This window comes from Sander lucioperca, chromosome 4 (assembly GCF_008315115.2).
Source record: "Sander lucioperca isolate FBNREF2018 chromosome 4, SLUC_FBN_1.2, whole genome shotgun sequence".
NCBI lineage: Eukaryota > Metazoa > Chordata > Actinopteri > Perciformes > Percidae > Sander > Sander lucioperca.
Genome location: NC_050176.1, coordinates 44,268,183 through 44,285,109, shown reverse-complemented (window position 1 = coordinate 44,285,109; position 16,927 = coordinate 44,268,183). Strand labels below are relative to the sequence as shown.

The following is a 16,927-nucleotide window of genomic DNA, read 5'->3' as shown; positions in this document are numbered from 1 at the left end:
AAAAAAACCTTGAAATATTCTATTTTGGTTTATACATTATTGGTATTATTCAACATTTCAATGAAATTCATACTAATTAAAACCATTCCCACTTTTCCAACTATTCTCACTACTTCACCTTATTCTTATGCAATTATGCCAGCAATCCAGTTTAGCTCCAGCAATTTAGCTTTTTAGCATTCACAAGCATTTTCTGCAGGAAATGCATTTTCAAGTTTATCATGTAGGCCTACACATGATTGTTTTCACTTCCATTGACACACTTTTCTGTCCAGGATTAATTATATGAAGACTTTACCGCCTTGGTCCATATCTTCCAAGTCTGCTCTCTGCCAGTCTCGCTGAGGTCGCTGTGTTGTGGTCCTGACAATAACATGAGTGGACAGACTAACAAACTCCACCAGATCTCTGCGACTTGTAGCCAGTGACCTGTGGTCCGCTAACCAGACCGCAGACGAGCTCACACTCGCGTAAACAGACAAAACATAACACACATGGGTAAATAAGTAAGAACACATGACACACACGCACACTTGTTCACTTTGCATAGTTTCCTTTGAGTTGGAAGAAAGAAATTGCAGGGCTTGCACAGAAGAAATAATTCACACCAGAAGCTCCTTTTCCATTTAGTCTTTTATTTTAATAATTCATTTACATTTGTTTTAAAGTCCTACAGCTCTGTTTTTGCTTCTGTTCCTGCCTGCTTCACCTCCTGAAAAACATAAAATGTGATAAGTGAAATACAGCAGAGAAGGAATATAGTTTACCTAGAGTGTATTTACAGTATGTAGCGTTTAACAGACACAGACATAATAAGTCTACTATTGGATTCCCTTCAAAGGAAAGCTCAAAGAAAGGCCTTCCTTTAGGAATTAACATCAATCTATTTTAGTTTTATATGTCAAGAATTTTAAGTTATTCGGTTTCAGAAGAATAAATATAACATTTTACAGATTTAAAGCAACACTATCTAACTTTTAGCTGCAGCTGTAGTTCCAATGAGACAACCTGTAGGGGGGCCGAAGCGGGAAAAGTTACATAGTGTTGCTTTAAACTAAGAGAGAAATAAGGAAAACACAAGGGTCTAAAGATAGAGGGTGTCCCTTGAGGCAAATTTGTGATTTTAGGCAACATGAATAAAATTGACATGACGAACTAATAACAAGTCCTCCAAACCATACGACGATAGGTCGTTTATTCCTACCCTCTAACACGATCCACAGGAGCGTTTCATAAATTAGCGCCCCTAGCAGTGGCAGGGAATACGAGGTGGCAGCATTTTCCGTCCTCATATCTAAACCAGAGAACATAAAGGTCGTAGTGGATGTCATAATGTTGTAAAATGGTTGCAGTTTGGTTAGGTTTAGGCACCAAAGCTTTATAGGTTTTTAGAAAAAGATTTTGGTTTGGGTTGAAATTACATTTGTTACATTCCTTTACATGATACACACATGACACAGACATGACGTAGTTCGTTTGTTCCATAAAGTAAAAAAAAAACTCGCCATTCATTTTTTTTTCTGGCCAAACCCTAGTCTCCTGGGTGAAAGTCCTGTGTTTCTTTGACCTATCCAACACCCCAACCTCCTCACACAAAATTTGGGCTCTTATACTTTGTCACCTTACTTCCTGCCTTGATCCCTTAATAATTATGGGAGGCCACTAAGGGAGCCAACACTATAAAAACATAAATAAGAGTTGTAATTGTGGCTTGAACAAATGACTTACGGGGGCGTTTTTCGGGGCAGGACAGTCTAATTTATAAACCACATTTGTCAGATAAAGGTAAAGGTCCAGGGATTATTAAAAAAAATAAAGTTACTTCTCCAGCAATGATCCTGTAGAAAGCTGCAATACTGTCATTGAGACAACTGTACAAAACTGCAGCTTCAAGGTTGATTGGTGATTTTGGTTGGTTGTTGATAATTTAAGTCATTAGGGAACCTGACAGGGGCGTAGCGCAAAATTCTGGGCCCTGTAGAAAGGCATTTTCTATGGGCCACTCCCCGCATCCACAGCTATTCATTCTAGCATCTTTTTGGGCCCTCCTCACATGAGGTCCCTGGGTACTCAGTCCCCTTTTTCCCCCGAGTCCGACGTCCCTGGAACCTGAACAAAATATTTTAAAGAACAATTGTCTGTCCTTCATAAAATCCTTATCCGTTTTGTTCCTTTCTTGTATATGACACCTGCCGTGTACTGTATCGTGCATCACAATCTCATTTATATCTCATTTGTTTTAATTGTGAATTTAAATGCCATCTATTGGCCACCTAGGTTTTAATTTATTTTAACTAATATAAGACTTCAGTCTCTTTAGTGGCACAGTTTGTTGATAGTCTGGCTATAATTCTGGTCTCTTCTGTCTTGTTGTAGAGCTTCAGACTCTCTGTGGCGTGACAGAGCAAATTAGAGCACAGGTTGAGGTTTCCTGTCTTTTGTGTGGTACATATACTTTAAAGTGACAACAAGAAGTTCTCTTTTTCTTTTTGTACATCACTGGTGTGCTCCAAACTCACTGCCACTTTCCTTTCTGACACTTTTTTTTTCAAACATGATGAGTGAAAGTATGATGTGTAATATGCTTATGATTTTAAATCACTAAAATCTGCTGCTTGTTTGTTTAAATTGTTTAAAGTCAGTCTACATGTTACAAGAAAATAGGTCTTCTGAGTACAATGAGCAACATCTAAATTTTAACCAGCTGTTGCAGCTACCAGGTTATAATACATCTAACCATCAGCAGTGGCTAATTTTAGGTAAGCCATAACTAACCTTCAGTTCCCCTCGTAGGAAGGACTGGCAGAACTCCCGTACCCGCTCAGTAGAGATCTCTCCCTCCGGCAGGAGCCACTTCATGTCCGAGTCACCATCATACATACCAACTCGAGGGAGATCCTTAGACTTGAGGCCGAAGTAGCCCAGTGACCGGGAGTTGGACTTCACTGCTCCGTTGATTAGCACAAACAAAAACTGGAACACAGTTTTTATGACTTTATTTAGCTTATTATAGATTATATTAAGTAACCGCAGAAATGCAACTTCTACTTTAACTTTATAAAATCATTCGGCTCTATTTGAAACTATTATTTTGTAGGTTAAGTAAGTTGAATATTGTCACCTTGCCTGTGAACTCAGGGGCCATAGCTCCCAGTTGCTCCCTGAGCTCAGTGTATTCTTTACTCCCCCTGTTGGCAAAGAGCAGGAGGTGTGTCTTCACCTCTGAATGAAACAGGCCCACTGCGGTCTGAGGAGAGGGAAAACAGCACGTAGGTTATAGAATGAGGGTTAAGGTGGAGGAAGTTCTGTTCCCACTGGCCAACCATAGTTTCCTTTTTCAGAAGCCTCTCACCTGAGCTTGTTGTGTTTTTTTACTCTTTGTAGTGACATTTGTGTGCCTACTGTTCTTGTATCAACTTGTCATTCATGTTGGATACGTTCATATTCTTGGAATACTCTGAATACCAGTGGTGGACAAAAACTAAAAGTACAATTTTGAGGTACTTGTACTATACCTTAGTATTACTATTTTATGCAACTTCATACTTCTACCCAACTACATTTTAGAGGGAAATATTGTACTTTTTACTCCACTATCTTTTTACGTCACTATTCAAATCGGACTATTTGAAATCATACATGGTCAAGGATTAACTACTTAACAGTAAACTAGTTAAAAATACCAAATTTGCTACAACATTAAAATGCTGGACAGGAATAATAATTTGCAAATATGATATAGTTAATATAACACTGACAGGACACTCTGCTGCCTATTGAGAACTTTTTATATTTTAAGTACATTTTGTTGCTAGTACTTATGTACTTCAACCGAATGCAGGACTTTTACTGGTGAGTATTTTTAAAGTTTGGTACTGCAACTTTTATTTAAGTAAAATATCTGAATACTTCTTCCACCACTGTGGTGAGAGAGTGATGATGGAGTGGTGGGTAAATGGGTAGCAGGGAATGTTACGAAATAAAAAGTGTAACTTTTTTTTGCTGCCCCATTTTCTTCTTTTTCAATTTTACATTTGTCTTCATTGAAAATATATTATTAAGATGGAAGAAGTAAAGCTTTAGGGGAGAAATAAAGAAGAGTTTGACAGACAGAGGCAGGCTGTTAAAGGAACACGCCGACTTATTGGGACTTTAGCTTATTCACCGTATCCCCCAGAGTTAGAAGTCCCCAACATATCCTTCTCATCTTCGTGTGTGTCGTAACTCTGTCAGCACCTGAGAAAGTCCCGTGGTGAGGAGCTGAGAGTAACAACGGTGCTTTTCAGGTGTTGCGCTAATCACTCCGCCCAAATAGCAGAAGTTGCAGTGCTTCGCCTTCTGAGAATATAGTTCCCAGTATGTATATGGTTAGAAGATGGCTGTGTCTCATGTGACCTTGTTATTTGTACACGCTGTGACTATACAAATCACAACATGTAAATAGGAACATGTTGGCGTTATTTTGTCACTTATTGGGAGCAGTAGGCTAGATTGAGCCGGTTACCTCCAGGATCTGGGCTAAACTAGGCTAGCGGTGGGGGCATCAGACAGAGTTACGACACACACAGAGATGAGAAGGGTATGTATGGACTTATCTAACTCTGGGGGATACGGTGAATAAGCTAAAGTCCCAATAAGTCGGCGTGTTCCTTTAAAACATTTCATATATGATAGTGATGACTACATGAGTTGGACCTACCACTTGGTTGTATTCTGTGATGTATCGGACCTCGTTGATGGTGATGAAGTTTACAAGACCGTCAGCTTCTAACTTCTTGGCCTCGGCAATGACGAGGTTCTCCTGGTGATTATCTGCCTGGATCACATCACACACATCAATATCAACATTGTTCAAAAACTCACATCACATTTATTGTTGAAAAAGATGCCTCATGTAGAAAAATGGTGCAGAATACCTTTCTGAAAAGGGTGATGGTGTCTGAGGAGAGGCTGTAGTCTGCCCACACCTCTTTCTCAGTGCAGATGGCTACAGGGACTGAGTCAACTCGCTTTGCAGCTGCAACGAGTTCCTGATAGCCGAGACTCTCCTCTCCCTGAGACACATGAGGGAAAGAGAGTGAGTTACATCTCATCTTTTTATGTACATTCCCTTCTCACACTTTTTTACCCATGAACACATCTTAGAATTGGGATGTATTTTTTTCCTCTTTAGAATTACCTTTTCAGTAGGTATAGCAGATACCAGAAACTCTCCTGTTACCATCCTTTTTCCTCAAAGAAAATGTAAATTTAAAAAAGGGAAGGGAGCGGAGAGAGAAAGTCAGATATGGAGAAACAAAAAAATATATACTAGGAAGAGAGAGGTGAGGCTGACTCAAAGGAAGGTGAATCATGTGTATTTCTGAGACAGTATTGCATGAGCTCTGGCAGTTCATTTAATCATTTTGCAGCCTGTAATATGTGCTCATTCCCAGTGAGTCACAGCAGCAATATGTTGGTCTGTTTTTGCCTTCAGCATCACAGTCCAACTATGCCTTATTCTCATGTGCTCTCTCTTCCATTCTCCTCTTGTGAACCTTATCCCTGCGTTTGTTTACGAGATGGTCAATGAAGCCAATCCCACAAGCCTTCAGATACTCATGTATTTCCTGTCAAGTGGCCCTGCCATCTTCCCCCGCACACAGAATCTAGCCAAAGGGCTCGCCTCCATGGCACTCACAGCACCAGCGCTGCCAAAGGTGTGGCCACAGGAAATATATTCTTCTTCCAGATCTATTTATGACAGCAGCATCTCCAACACCAGGGTGCAAACAAATGCTGTATTTTTGGAACCCTCAGTCTCACTCTCAACTAATTTGTTTGATCATGTCTGGTTCGCCACATGCATGTTAGAATAATAAACAAAGCCATAAAACAGCCCATGTAGGCTTGTTTAAAAGATGTCTGAAATCTGATTTCAGCCCATGGTTGAGACTGTTTTTTTCTCAATATGCAATTTTCATGTCTGACCTCCAAGAATCCGATGACCACCACTTCAGCAGAGTCGATAAAGGCCTCAACAGCTTTGGTGTCAGTCAGTCTGGGAAGGGCATTGTCTGAGAAAGAAAGACACAAGATAGACAAACATCCTCACAATGAAAACTGCTAACATGCTGAAGTTAAGCAGGTATAATGTTTTCCATGTTCACCATCTTATTAGCTAATTAACAATAAACACAAAGTACAGCTAAGGCCTTATGCCATTAGTTTTGCAGGTATTTGATCATAAACCAAAGTATTGGACAAATGACAACACTGACATGATGATCAACAAAGTTATTATAATATCCTGTTTGCACCAAATTACATTAAAATCTATCCAATATTCTTTTCACTCAAAATCACCATGATGTGAACCTCAGGGTGTTGCTGAAGGAAAGGTCAGGGGATCACGATAGTATTCATCGCCTGAGAAATATGAATATCTCGACAATATTTTGTGGCAATCCATCAAGTAGATGTTAAGATACTTCACTAAATAAGTGAAAACTTCATCCTCAGGGGACTATTAATATCACAATTGTATGCTAGATAAGTGAAAACATATCTAGTCAGGGGATCACCAAAGTCAGTAGGATTCCTTCTCTGGGGACCATGAAAGCCTTCGCAGTATTTCATGGCAATCTATCCAACAGTTGTCAAGACATTTTCACAAAAAAATCAAAATGTCAACCTCATGGTGGCACTAAAGGTGAAATCAGGGGATCGCAAAAATGATTAGGATTCATCCTCAGGGGACTAGTAATATCCATAATTGTACAAAATTGAATGGCAAGTGAAAGTGGTGATAGACCAACCAAACATAGAGTCTCAAACTATACTAGCAGATGTGCAACACTTTGAGGCAAGTTGGATTTTCCGCATTGAAAGCAGAAAGAAAACTAGAATAAAACCAATATGACACAGTATACTTAAATCAATTTACCTTGTTCTGTGGCAATGACAGAAGACACCAGAAGGGAGAAAAACAGAGTGATCAGCATGTTTCAAATGATCCGACTGACAGAGAGGCAGGTAAAGAAAACAAACCAAGGAATGCACAAGACTTTGTAGCTGTTTGACTCTGTATGAAGAGTCGTGTCACCTCTGGTCTGTCTCTGACAGCCACCACAACTTCTCTGGGATGTGATTGGAGGCTTTCATGAGAACCAGCCAGGTGTTCTTGATAAGTGGGAGTGCTGGGATGTTGGACTACGTGTCACTGTGCGACTGGGGACAGGTGTGAGTGTGTTTCTGCACTGTGGTGTGGTGGCAATCTAAAGTTGAGAGAGACAACAATGATCAAACCTGACTTTTGCTTTTGTGAAACATCACACACCTCTTCCTGTGTCTCGTTAGTAGCATCTTCTTAAAAACTTTGAAAATGTCTTGTGCTATAGTTTGTTACATATACATCAGTTGTGGGTGTGAGCCTCGGCTGACATAGCAGCCTGGTTAATACTCAGGCTGCAGATATCCAGAGAGGAGGCCTGTATGACCTGTGAAGGAGTTCAACTGGGCTGCATTTTGGTACATTCTCCACAGGAGGGACACAACTCCCAGCCAATCCATTCATCCCCATGCAGACACCCAGGGAAGTAAATGTATGGAGTTTAGATTTTGGTTTTTGGAGACACATTGGAATATAAATGTTGTTTTATGCATATGTTATTACATGGCATTACAAGAAACCAAGGTGAAAATCAAATTTTAACTTGATTTTTTAAATCTAAAACCTCTTTCAGTTGATGAAAAGTGTAACATAAAACTACCATAAAATCACGTCAGTCCCATAAATGATAGTGTCAGATGTGACATTACAATAACAGTTCATTTGTTCACCAGGAGTAGAGTGAGTGCACATTTCCTCTGCAATCTAACATCTTAACAGCTGATGTAGTATTTATTAAAACTGATGATGTTACCATACCAGAAATAATAACAGATCAACTAAAGAAGAAGAACAACTAAAAATCTAAAACTGTAAGCCAAAAAATATTACATACAAAGACAGAAGAAAAAGCCCACAGCAGCTCCCACAAACCACCACAGAAATGTTGTTTTATGTGTTGAAAAAAGCCTCTCAAATGCAGAATTATTTGTAATAGCATCGTGGGAATTATTGAACTAAACTCAAAAAGAATAATTCATATGAAGTTTGATGTTTCACTCTGAGGATTTTCAAAAAAAATTCCCTTTGAAAAGGAATCTTGCTGGCAAGTTAAAGTTTGGTTGACCACAGAGCAGAAAAACCAGGATGTACCAAAATACAGTGAATTCCATAGGACAAAATGGTCTGAACCCTGTAAACTTTTTTTTTGTGTGTCAATAAAATCCAAATACTCTTTACATATAATTCTAAAAATATAAGATAAAAAAAGGTTATTTTGGTTGTGAAACAGATTGTACAAATAGCCTCCTAGCTGTTTCTACAAGTTCAAATGTGTTCAGTGCAAGGAGACTAATGAGAGAAATAATGAAAAAATTCATGTAGTGGGGGAATTATTACTATAGACTCATAACTTATAACTTAACATGTATTATCACAACACCAACAATCGTCTTCTGAGTTTAAAAAACATGTTTTTCCAAGCTGTGAAAAGTCTTGCCTTATTCTCAGGGCTGGTTTTTGTGATGTACGTTTACATAGGGCTTAAGGGCAACCCTAATACTACTAACGTCATAGACCCATGACTTGTGTGAAATGCACATACAGGTGACGTCTGTACCAGTGACACTGCAACTTTTCTCAGGTGAGGAAATAAAGCTTCTTACAAACACAATTCTGTCTCTCTAGCATCACAGCACAAGATTTAAGTTGTGGGCGGTAATCTAAATCATTACCCAGTGAGGTAAAGAAAGGGATATACTGTATCGTTGGAGATATAATGTATAAATCATGACAAAACCTGTCACTTATAGAGACTTTAGGCTGGAATTTTGTACAGAGGTGAAGTAAACCTTTTCTGTTTCTGTTTTCTATTTTATTCTCAGTTTAATCCAATCAAAATAGTTTCTTGTTTTCTGTATCTCTGCATAGATGTCTCCTTTATTTATTTTTTCACTGTGCTGCTTTAAGACAACATTTTACCATCTTTACTTTATAACAGCGCTGACACATACTGTATGCTCTGCAGTAAAGTTGGTGTTTATAGCATTCCTGACACAAAGGCACACTGGGAGAACAATGAAGAGGAAACATAGACAAAAGTAGGAAGGACAGAAATGAATTTAAAAAATGTTGTCTTTGGCCATTTCTGACTCTTTGTGGACAAGTGGGGAAAAAAACAGTTTCAGGGAAGATGCAGTTTAGTTTAAAATTACAGGCCCAGTTGGTCATATAGTTGGTGCTGCAACTAAACAAGGCTTAGTGATGTGTTTTCTCTAAATGGATTGTGAAACTTTGAAACTTAGTCTTTTTCAGGGTAACTTTGTGAGCAAATAATGGTAAAAAAAAGAAGCTCTGAAGTTTGCAAACAGTGTGCAGCACACCGTACCATGTAACAGGTTAATTTTCTTTCTTGTTCATTTTGTTGTGGAAAGTCAGACTCAGAACAAAATTAACTTTTAAAAATGTTCATATTTGTATTGAATAAAAAAAATTTAAAAAAAAAAAGCTTTGCAAAGGTTGCTGGATAGACATTAGGGCAGAATCTGTGTTTCTACTATAAAAACATGAGTGTCCCAACAGATCCTCCAGCACATGCTTCTTCTAAGTTTAATTTAGGGCTGAGATCATGATGTAACCAGGTAAACCTGGATTACTGGTATTTAGATTGTGGTCAGGTTAAAGCTGTCATGATTTCTTGATCATCACTTACACAACTTTTAACCCTGTTAGGCCTCAGACTGTGAAGGTCTTACATCAGACCCTGCTGATGAGCTTCTCCTCACATCGTCACTGTCTCACTTATGTAATGTGCACATGCAAACTTCAACATTTTCCATGGAGATTTATAAATATGCAGTAACAAGAAACACATTTTAAAAAAAGAAGATTATTAACATAATTACTTCAGTTCATAATAACAATAAAAAAACAAAAACGTAAGTGCAACAAAAGACTGAAGACAAAAACAACCATATGACCAAAACATTTTTCTTTTTAATACAGCAAAAAAGGTAAGTATTTGTATAATCTAAAATGATCTACAGTTAATATAAATTAACTAGAATAATATCCAAAATGTCTTTGTGGGTCATGGTAAATGTGTCAGCTGTGTGGGAGTGTTTGCAGTTTGGATTTCATGTGTGGGATGGAAACAGCTTACAGGCTGCCTGATGGTATCCACAGAGAATAGGGAGGCCCTCTGACACTCTAATTACCCATATGACACTGTATAATCCTTGATCTCTGTAGGAGAAACAGAATACGTGTCAGTGGGTGGGTTCACACTGTATATTAAATAATAATTACCAGGTCATTTGTCCACAACTAAAATGAAATTGCAACTAATCAGTGTAGGAAAAGTCGGAAGGAAGGAAGAGTCAGCAGGAGACATGCGAGTTGATTTCCCTATCACGACTCACAGCCACACGCCCTCGTCCAATGTCAACCACATGAAGCACAAATACCATTTGTAAAATTCAGCATACATTTTGTGGAGCTGATGGAGAGGCAACTGAAGAGTTCTAGAATCCAATATTCTGTGATAGGGTGGTCACAGTGGTTACTGGGTGTTTTCAGGCCCTAATCCTATCACAGCCTGTAAGCTGCCAGCTTGAAGAGTTAAACTTTTGTTGCAGAGCAAACAACAAAGTGGACAGTAAACCACCGGACAGTACTTGAAGGCATCAGCAGAGGTTGTTTTTTGTTTGCTTGTGTTGCAGCCGGTTTCAGCTGGGATTTAAGAAGGAATATATTTGTGATGTTAGACACACAGTATTTATGTTGCAATCACAAACTCATGGGCTTTTCAGATCAACTCTTTCTTTAGGAACCATATTTTTAACCACACACACGCCATAGTTTGTGGGTGATTCCTGGATGTAGTTGTTTGCAATTTTAGGAAAGATTTATTATTACTTTATTGTTAGCAGTAAAATGACACTACACTGTGGTACATGTGCACTCATGTTGTGCACCTGTGCAAATTGTTTATCAGAACTGTTTCATCACAATTTACATTTCAAGTTGATTATTGACTGTACTGGTAAAAAGTGTGACACAGTGTGCTTTAGTCCAGATGATTACTGTGCATGGGCTTTCTGTGACTTTGCAGAGTCTAATCCTACAGCCAGAGTGTAAAAATAGACACTAGAGGATCATTTTACTCCAGGTACCAAATACAGTTAGTAGTTGCTACATTTTAAAATAAACAAACCTAACCACAATATTACTTTAAATTGTCTTTCTGTTATTCTCTGCCAGAGCCATCTCTGGCTGCTGAAATAAGCAAAACATTAATTAATTAATTAATTAATTTATTTATTTATTTACAAATCCACAAAGGAGTTTTGGCATCAAACATTATGAGGTACAGAGAATCAACATTATAATGATGATTATGAGCTACATCACACAAAATTGAAAACATCTTACACCCACCACAGTGAACTGACTCCTCTTTCTCTCAGTAACCAGCAGATGCAGCTATTGCAGCTCTGCTCACCAGAGAACAACATGCATCTTAACAAAAAGACAGACTGCTCTGGTCGGCCCTGATTGATAATCTCATTCAAGCTGGTTTGGCAGGCGCTCTGACAGACTACAACACAATTAGCACAAGAACGACTTAATTATTTTACACTGCACTCTTTAAGCAGCTTACAAATGTCTTTTATATGTTAATCTATGTTTTTCTTTTATCCATTAGTAGTGGCAATTTAAAAAAAAAAATTACATTACTGTATTGTATTACATTACAATTCACATGGGTGAAACTGTTTGTTTGTGTATTTTGGCAATGCCTTTTTTAAATGTATCTATACATCAAAAATTGCCTCCAAATCACACAGATACAAAAGACCTTGTAATCATTTTCCTTCTCTGTGTTCACTCACAGACCCCACGTCTCCCTGTCAGGTCCCTGCATAAAGTGGCCAAAGGTTTGGAACTGATGTTTGCTATATTTATGCTACATTGCACGAGGCACTGCCTCTTTGTCTGCTTGCTATTTAGATGCTCCAACAGTTAATTGGTGCAGTGACACAAATGTGCATTGATATCTGGAGGCCACACACACACACACACACACACACACACACACACACACACACACACATATTTTAAATACATTATACTTTTTACTCTTTTACGCTACATTTATTTGACAGCTACGAATAACAGTTTACATTGCAAATTAAGATTTTAAATACAAAACCTATAATCATTGAATGAAAAGATGCACTGTTACAGTTTAAACTACCCGACAGTAAATAAACTAGTTGATCTTTACCCGTTCAAATACAACAGTAAAATGCTACTTACACTGTAATGCATCAGTAATAATTAATGCAATAATATCATATGTTATATAACACTGTGGCCCACATTACAAGTACTTCTACAGTTAGGATTTGTAAACAAATCATTTGTGGACAAATCATCTGTTGCTAAATTCGGTCTTACTTATTAAAAAATGCCAGATTTCTGTAATAGCTGATAACGTGATCTTTATTGGCACATGGTAAAAACATTTTCTCTTTAACGTACTTGTGGAGGAAAACAATCAACTTTGTACTTGCTGTGAATAAGCAGCTTTGGTTGCCATAGCAACAACAGCTTCAGTCATCTTCTTCCATTGTCCCTCACCTTCTCTGTCCTTGAAGCCAGATTTATTTTTACAATTTGAGTGAATTATTAATTAATTATTATATAATATTTTTTATAATATGCAAGTGTGGCAGCTAAAAAAAATGGTGGCCACACCCATGTCACTAAGTGAGTCATTATAACAAATTATACAGTGAAAAGAACAAACAGTGAAAGACACAAGAGGCTAAACTACATGTAGGCCTATGTAGTTGGGTTTTTTTGTTATTGTTTTTTTATGTGTTGAGTGTGAAATGTTAAATTCATTTTAAATATCAGTGTAGCATGTGGTATTAATAATAGGAAGAACACAAAGACAGATGGTGAAACTATTAACTTTTATTGTGTTTATGGAGTTGTTCCTCTCTACTGACAAAATAGATACATGATCTTTTCACTGAAGAGTGAAGTGAATCATAGACTTTCTCATAAAAATAAAATGTTTATGTAGCTAATACACAAAATAGACATCTGTGCATGTTGAATTAGCAGATTTGAGGGGAAGAGATGGAAAAAGAGGACCCTCTTTCATATTATAAAATAGATACTCCATTTGATTTCTTTTTTTTTCCTCTGTGGAAAGTACAGGCTGCTGACACCACTCGTTATGAGGATGATGGAGAATTGGTCGAAGGTAAAGTGCATGAGACAAGCTAGAGTACTAGATTTCTTTTTTTCCAGGTCAAAACCTTTAATTAAAAGCTGCTATCTCTTTTCAGCTGTTCATTAAACAGTTGGAATACATGAGGAACAACGGATGGTAAAGACAGAGGGAAGAGAGCTAAACGATTCCATATTTCGACAGGTCGCTGAGCTCCATGTCCCCAAAGGCTTCCCATGGGCAAACCACTGTGATGTCTGTGCCAAGACCCTCCATGCCGGGGATATCGTCTCCGAATCTGAGTGCATAAGACAAAAAAGATCTGATGAGTACAAACTTAGAGATCCAAGTTGTTGTTTTTTTGTTTGAAAGTAGGCCTAAAATGGAAAATAAAGAAAAGACTTTTTTTTGTGTGTGATCTTAAATCCATCTCACCCCTTCTGGCCGGGTTTAGGCGCCTTGCTCTTGAAGGTACGAGTGGTCCTCTGCTTGAATCTGGGGGGGGCCTTCTTGTCGGCGGGAGCTGCAACGGCTGTGTCTGCCATTTTAATTGGATACTGACAAAGAAAAAAGAACAACGTATATGAGATCCATGCAACTCTCAGTTATTTTAAACTTTCCTGTTTGCCACTGCATTGTATTGAATTAAATATCTTACACTGCACCATAACTTTTATTCAATTTCTTTTCCTTTTTGAAATCCTATTTACATGTCTTTTTTAGATTGCCTTGGGTTTGGGTTTCATATTTTGTCTTAATGCCTTTTTAAGTTTAATGTACAGCACTTTGTATCATGTGTCATTACTTTCGCTCATACAGATAAATTAATAGCCTATACACCATTGCACACGCGCATACACACACACACACACACACACATGATCTGTTTTTAATCCAATACCTTTATTCCCCCATTATTATTTTCTCTGTTTTTTGTTCTATATGTTGTTATGAAATTTGTGGAGTGGAGGCTTCAAATAAGCCCACTGGGTTTTTTCCTCTCCCTGCACTGTATTTGTTTGTTATCTTTGTCACTCTGTTCATTTTAAATTGTGCAAATAAACCTAAACCTAAACTTTGAATGGCCTTGCTGTTGAAAGGTGCTATACACATAAGCCTGTCTTGCCACCGCAGATTCGTCTGCTGCCATCAACCAATAATCTTCCCTTTGTAGATGTGTCATCACAGTAAAATCAGAAATCAAAAGCTTATCAATATCCAAATCTATCAAGTAAAAAGAGGACATTATAAAGAACCGGGCCTACAAGAAGGTCAGCACAAAGAACTACTCCGTATGAAGTCCTCTCAGTAAGAATCTCAGATTCAGCTCCTCATGATACTCAAGACAAACACTATAAAGCCATCACTATGTCTGTCTTTTTTTTCTGAAGCATTACGTGTTATCAAAGCAGTAAAAGCCTCAGTGTACCAGAGCTAATACAATTGCAGTTTCATCTTACCTTTTGTTGAAGTCTCCAAGTGTTTTTTCTGATGCTGTCTGATGAGCCTGGCTTGTTTCTCGCTTTTGGTGTTCCTCTCTCTGTCTGGCCCTTTTTAAAGTCCTCCGAGCGGCTAATCCACTCAGATGTTATGTGATTGTTTTGTTTGCCAACTCTGTTCTGTCCTTTTCTGTACCAGCTCAGCCACGAATAGATGAGATCAAGGAGGGTGATAAATAAATACAAGGTGTATTACAAGTGACTGTAGATATATCAGTCAACATGTTGAATTGAAGTGAACTATTGAGATGTCATGTATTGGCAGGCGTGAGTGACAGTAATAAGCATGACTGTCAAGTTGAAGCCAAAAAATCTACTGAAAGATATCCATTGTCTTTCTGTCTATCTGTCACAGCACACCACATACATCAGTTATTTCACCCACACATACTGTACTCCCCTGCATTAAATTCTACAGGTCTTTATAGTACAAGTAACATTTGGCTCATTTGGGTTTAGCCACAGGAATACTTTATTTACAGTATGAAAAATAACTGCATGTGTAAATCAATGTCATGGTTAATGTGGGTCACCTTTATTTTTACTATTCATCTACAAAAACAGTTGGGAAAGGCTTTCCAAACAGGATCGTAATAATAGGCCACAAAGAAAAAAGAAGGTGAGCCGGCAAATGCAGAGAGGTAATTTATTATGTAGTATCTTATTATGCTAAATGTGCAGAAATACAGTCACTCAATAACTTGAGGAACACAAAAGGTGTGACTAGGCAGCTGCTCTGAAGCCTTTTATAAATATGCACATGGTTATGTACAGTATACGTACTGTATGTTACACATACTTTTGTATATGTGTGTTGTCTCACTTCTGTACGTTTTTGTATATTTTGCTAATGCTGCTCATCACTGTTTTTATTGTATGTCTTATGTGTCAAATATTCCATTTGTAATGCGTTGTATGTAGTTTATCTTTGTGTGTTTTGCTAATGTTGCTTATTGCTGCTTTTATTATGTGTACAGCCCTTTGGGGCATGCTTTGTGATGTTGGGGTATTATAAACTTTTATTTGACTTGTCAAAGTATCTAAAATTGGCTCCGTGTTGACCAAGTACAACATTAAAAGGCTCTTACATGGAATCGTTAGTGATTAAAAAAATGGAATAATATAATATTCTGTAACACTTTGACAAAAGCCATTCTGCCTAATGAGTATTTTTACTTTTGATACTTTAAGTACATTTGGCTGATAATATCTGTACTTTTACTTTTGTAACATTTTGAATTCAGGACTATTTGTAGACTGGTATTTCTAGTAAAGGATCTGAGTACTTCTTCCACCACTACTACCCTATTTAATAATAATAATAATAATAATAAGTCAATATGTCTGATGGTATGGAATATATAGGCTAGTTTTAGTTCCCAGTTTTACATATGCAGTTTTTTTACTGCCATGTAGAGATTTGAAAACAGCAATTTCCATGTGTCATGGCACGAGGATCAGAGCATGTGATGTAAGATCAGGGAAGCCCTGACCCTGTTCAGGTGATCAATCACTTAGAGACAAATAAAGAACACTTACTTTAAGCATCCAGCACTTAATCTCTCGTCTCGTGGCACAGACTCAGGGTAAAGAGGGACAACACTGAGACAGATCTGCCAACTTAACTGAACTATTATTAATGTGACATGAAAACCAATGACTGAGGGTGGTCAAGCATTAAAGGCACACTTCGTGATTTGGTTATAGCATCCAATTCTTCACTATTTATGTTATTTGACAATGAAAATCTTAATTTAAAGTCCTCTTTCTAGCTTTGTCAGCTTTTTCTAAATTACATAATGTACAATTGATATATATTTGTATAATGTAGCTTGACACATGTAAACATGCAGAGCAGCAATAAGCAATAGGACATAAATAAAATATAACAATCGTGATGGAGATCTTGTTAAAAATGTTTCTGTCAAACTGTTGTTTTCAAGCTTTAACAATCCACTGTTTATGTCTTAAAACTCAACTGTGAACTGAACGTATTGTTGCTGTAGAATAATGAATTATTCTTTTACAATTGTCATCTTCTTCTTTTTTAAACGCACCTATTCAGAAAAAGGAATCTTCATATAATCAGAATGA

General features: G+C 37.6%; 2 protein-coding genes across 2 annotated transcripts; both read right to left on the bottom strand.

Moving 5' to 3' along the window:
- Nucleotides 1–618: 618 nt before the first annotated feature.
- LOC116040407 (endoplasmic reticulum resident protein 27) lies at nt 619–7,099 on the bottom strand. The gene is made up of 7 exons (XM_031285694.2): nt 6,926–7,099; nt 5,971–6,056; nt 4,917–5,054; nt 4,700–4,816; nt 3,122–3,247; nt 2,776–2,973; nt 619–712 (listed from the first exon to the last, which is right to left on the bottom strand). The coding sequence occupies exons 1-7, from the start codon at nt 6,981–6,983 to the stop codon at nt 671–673; spliced, it is 765 nt and encodes a 254-aa protein (XP_031141554.1). The 5' UTR covers nt 6,984–7,099; the 3' UTR covers nt 619–670.
- Nucleotides 7,100–13,052: 5,953 nt separating this feature from the next.
- On the bottom strand, nt 13,053–14,993 carry LOC116040585 (retinal cone rhodopsin-sensitive cGMP 3',5'-cyclic phosphodiesterase subunit gamma-like). Its single transcript, XM_031286071.2, has 3 exons — nt 14,795–14,993; nt 13,770–13,891; nt 13,053–13,632 (listed from the first exon to the last, which is right to left on the bottom strand). The coding sequence occupies exons 2-3, from the start codon at nt 13,877–13,879 to the stop codon at nt 13,515–13,517; spliced, it is 228 nt and encodes a 75-aa protein (XP_031141931.1). The 5' UTR covers nt 13,880–13,891; nt 14,795–14,993; the 3' UTR covers nt 13,053–13,514.
- Nucleotides 14,994–16,927: the final 1,934 nt, after the last annotated feature.

What these genes read in the sequence shown, in the direction of transcription:
- LOC116040407 (XM_031285694.2), bottom strand. Translation starts at nt 6,983, where the DNA reads ATGCTGATCACTCTGTTTTTCTCCCTTCTGGTGTCTTCTGTCATTGCC. An exon ending in TGTCATTGCCACAGAACAAG is followed by an intron (nt 6,057 to 6,925) that starts GTAAATTGATTT and finishes TTTCTTTCTCAG; the next exon opens with ACAATGCCCTTCCCAGACTG. An exon ending in TGGTCATCGGATTCTTGGAG is followed by an intron (nt 5,055 to 5,970) that starts GTCAGACATGAA and finishes CATGTGTCTCAG; the next exon opens with GGAGAGGAGAGTCTCGGCTA.
- LOC116040585 (XM_031286071.2), bottom strand. Translation starts at nt 13,879, where the DNA reads ATGGCAGACACAGCCGTTGCAGCTCCCGCCGACAAGAAGGCCCCCCCC. An exon ending in CCTAAACCCGGCCAGAAGGG is followed by an intron (nt 13,633 to 13,769) that starts GTGAGATGGATT and finishes TTATGCACTCAG; the next exon opens with ATTCGGAGACGATATCCCCG.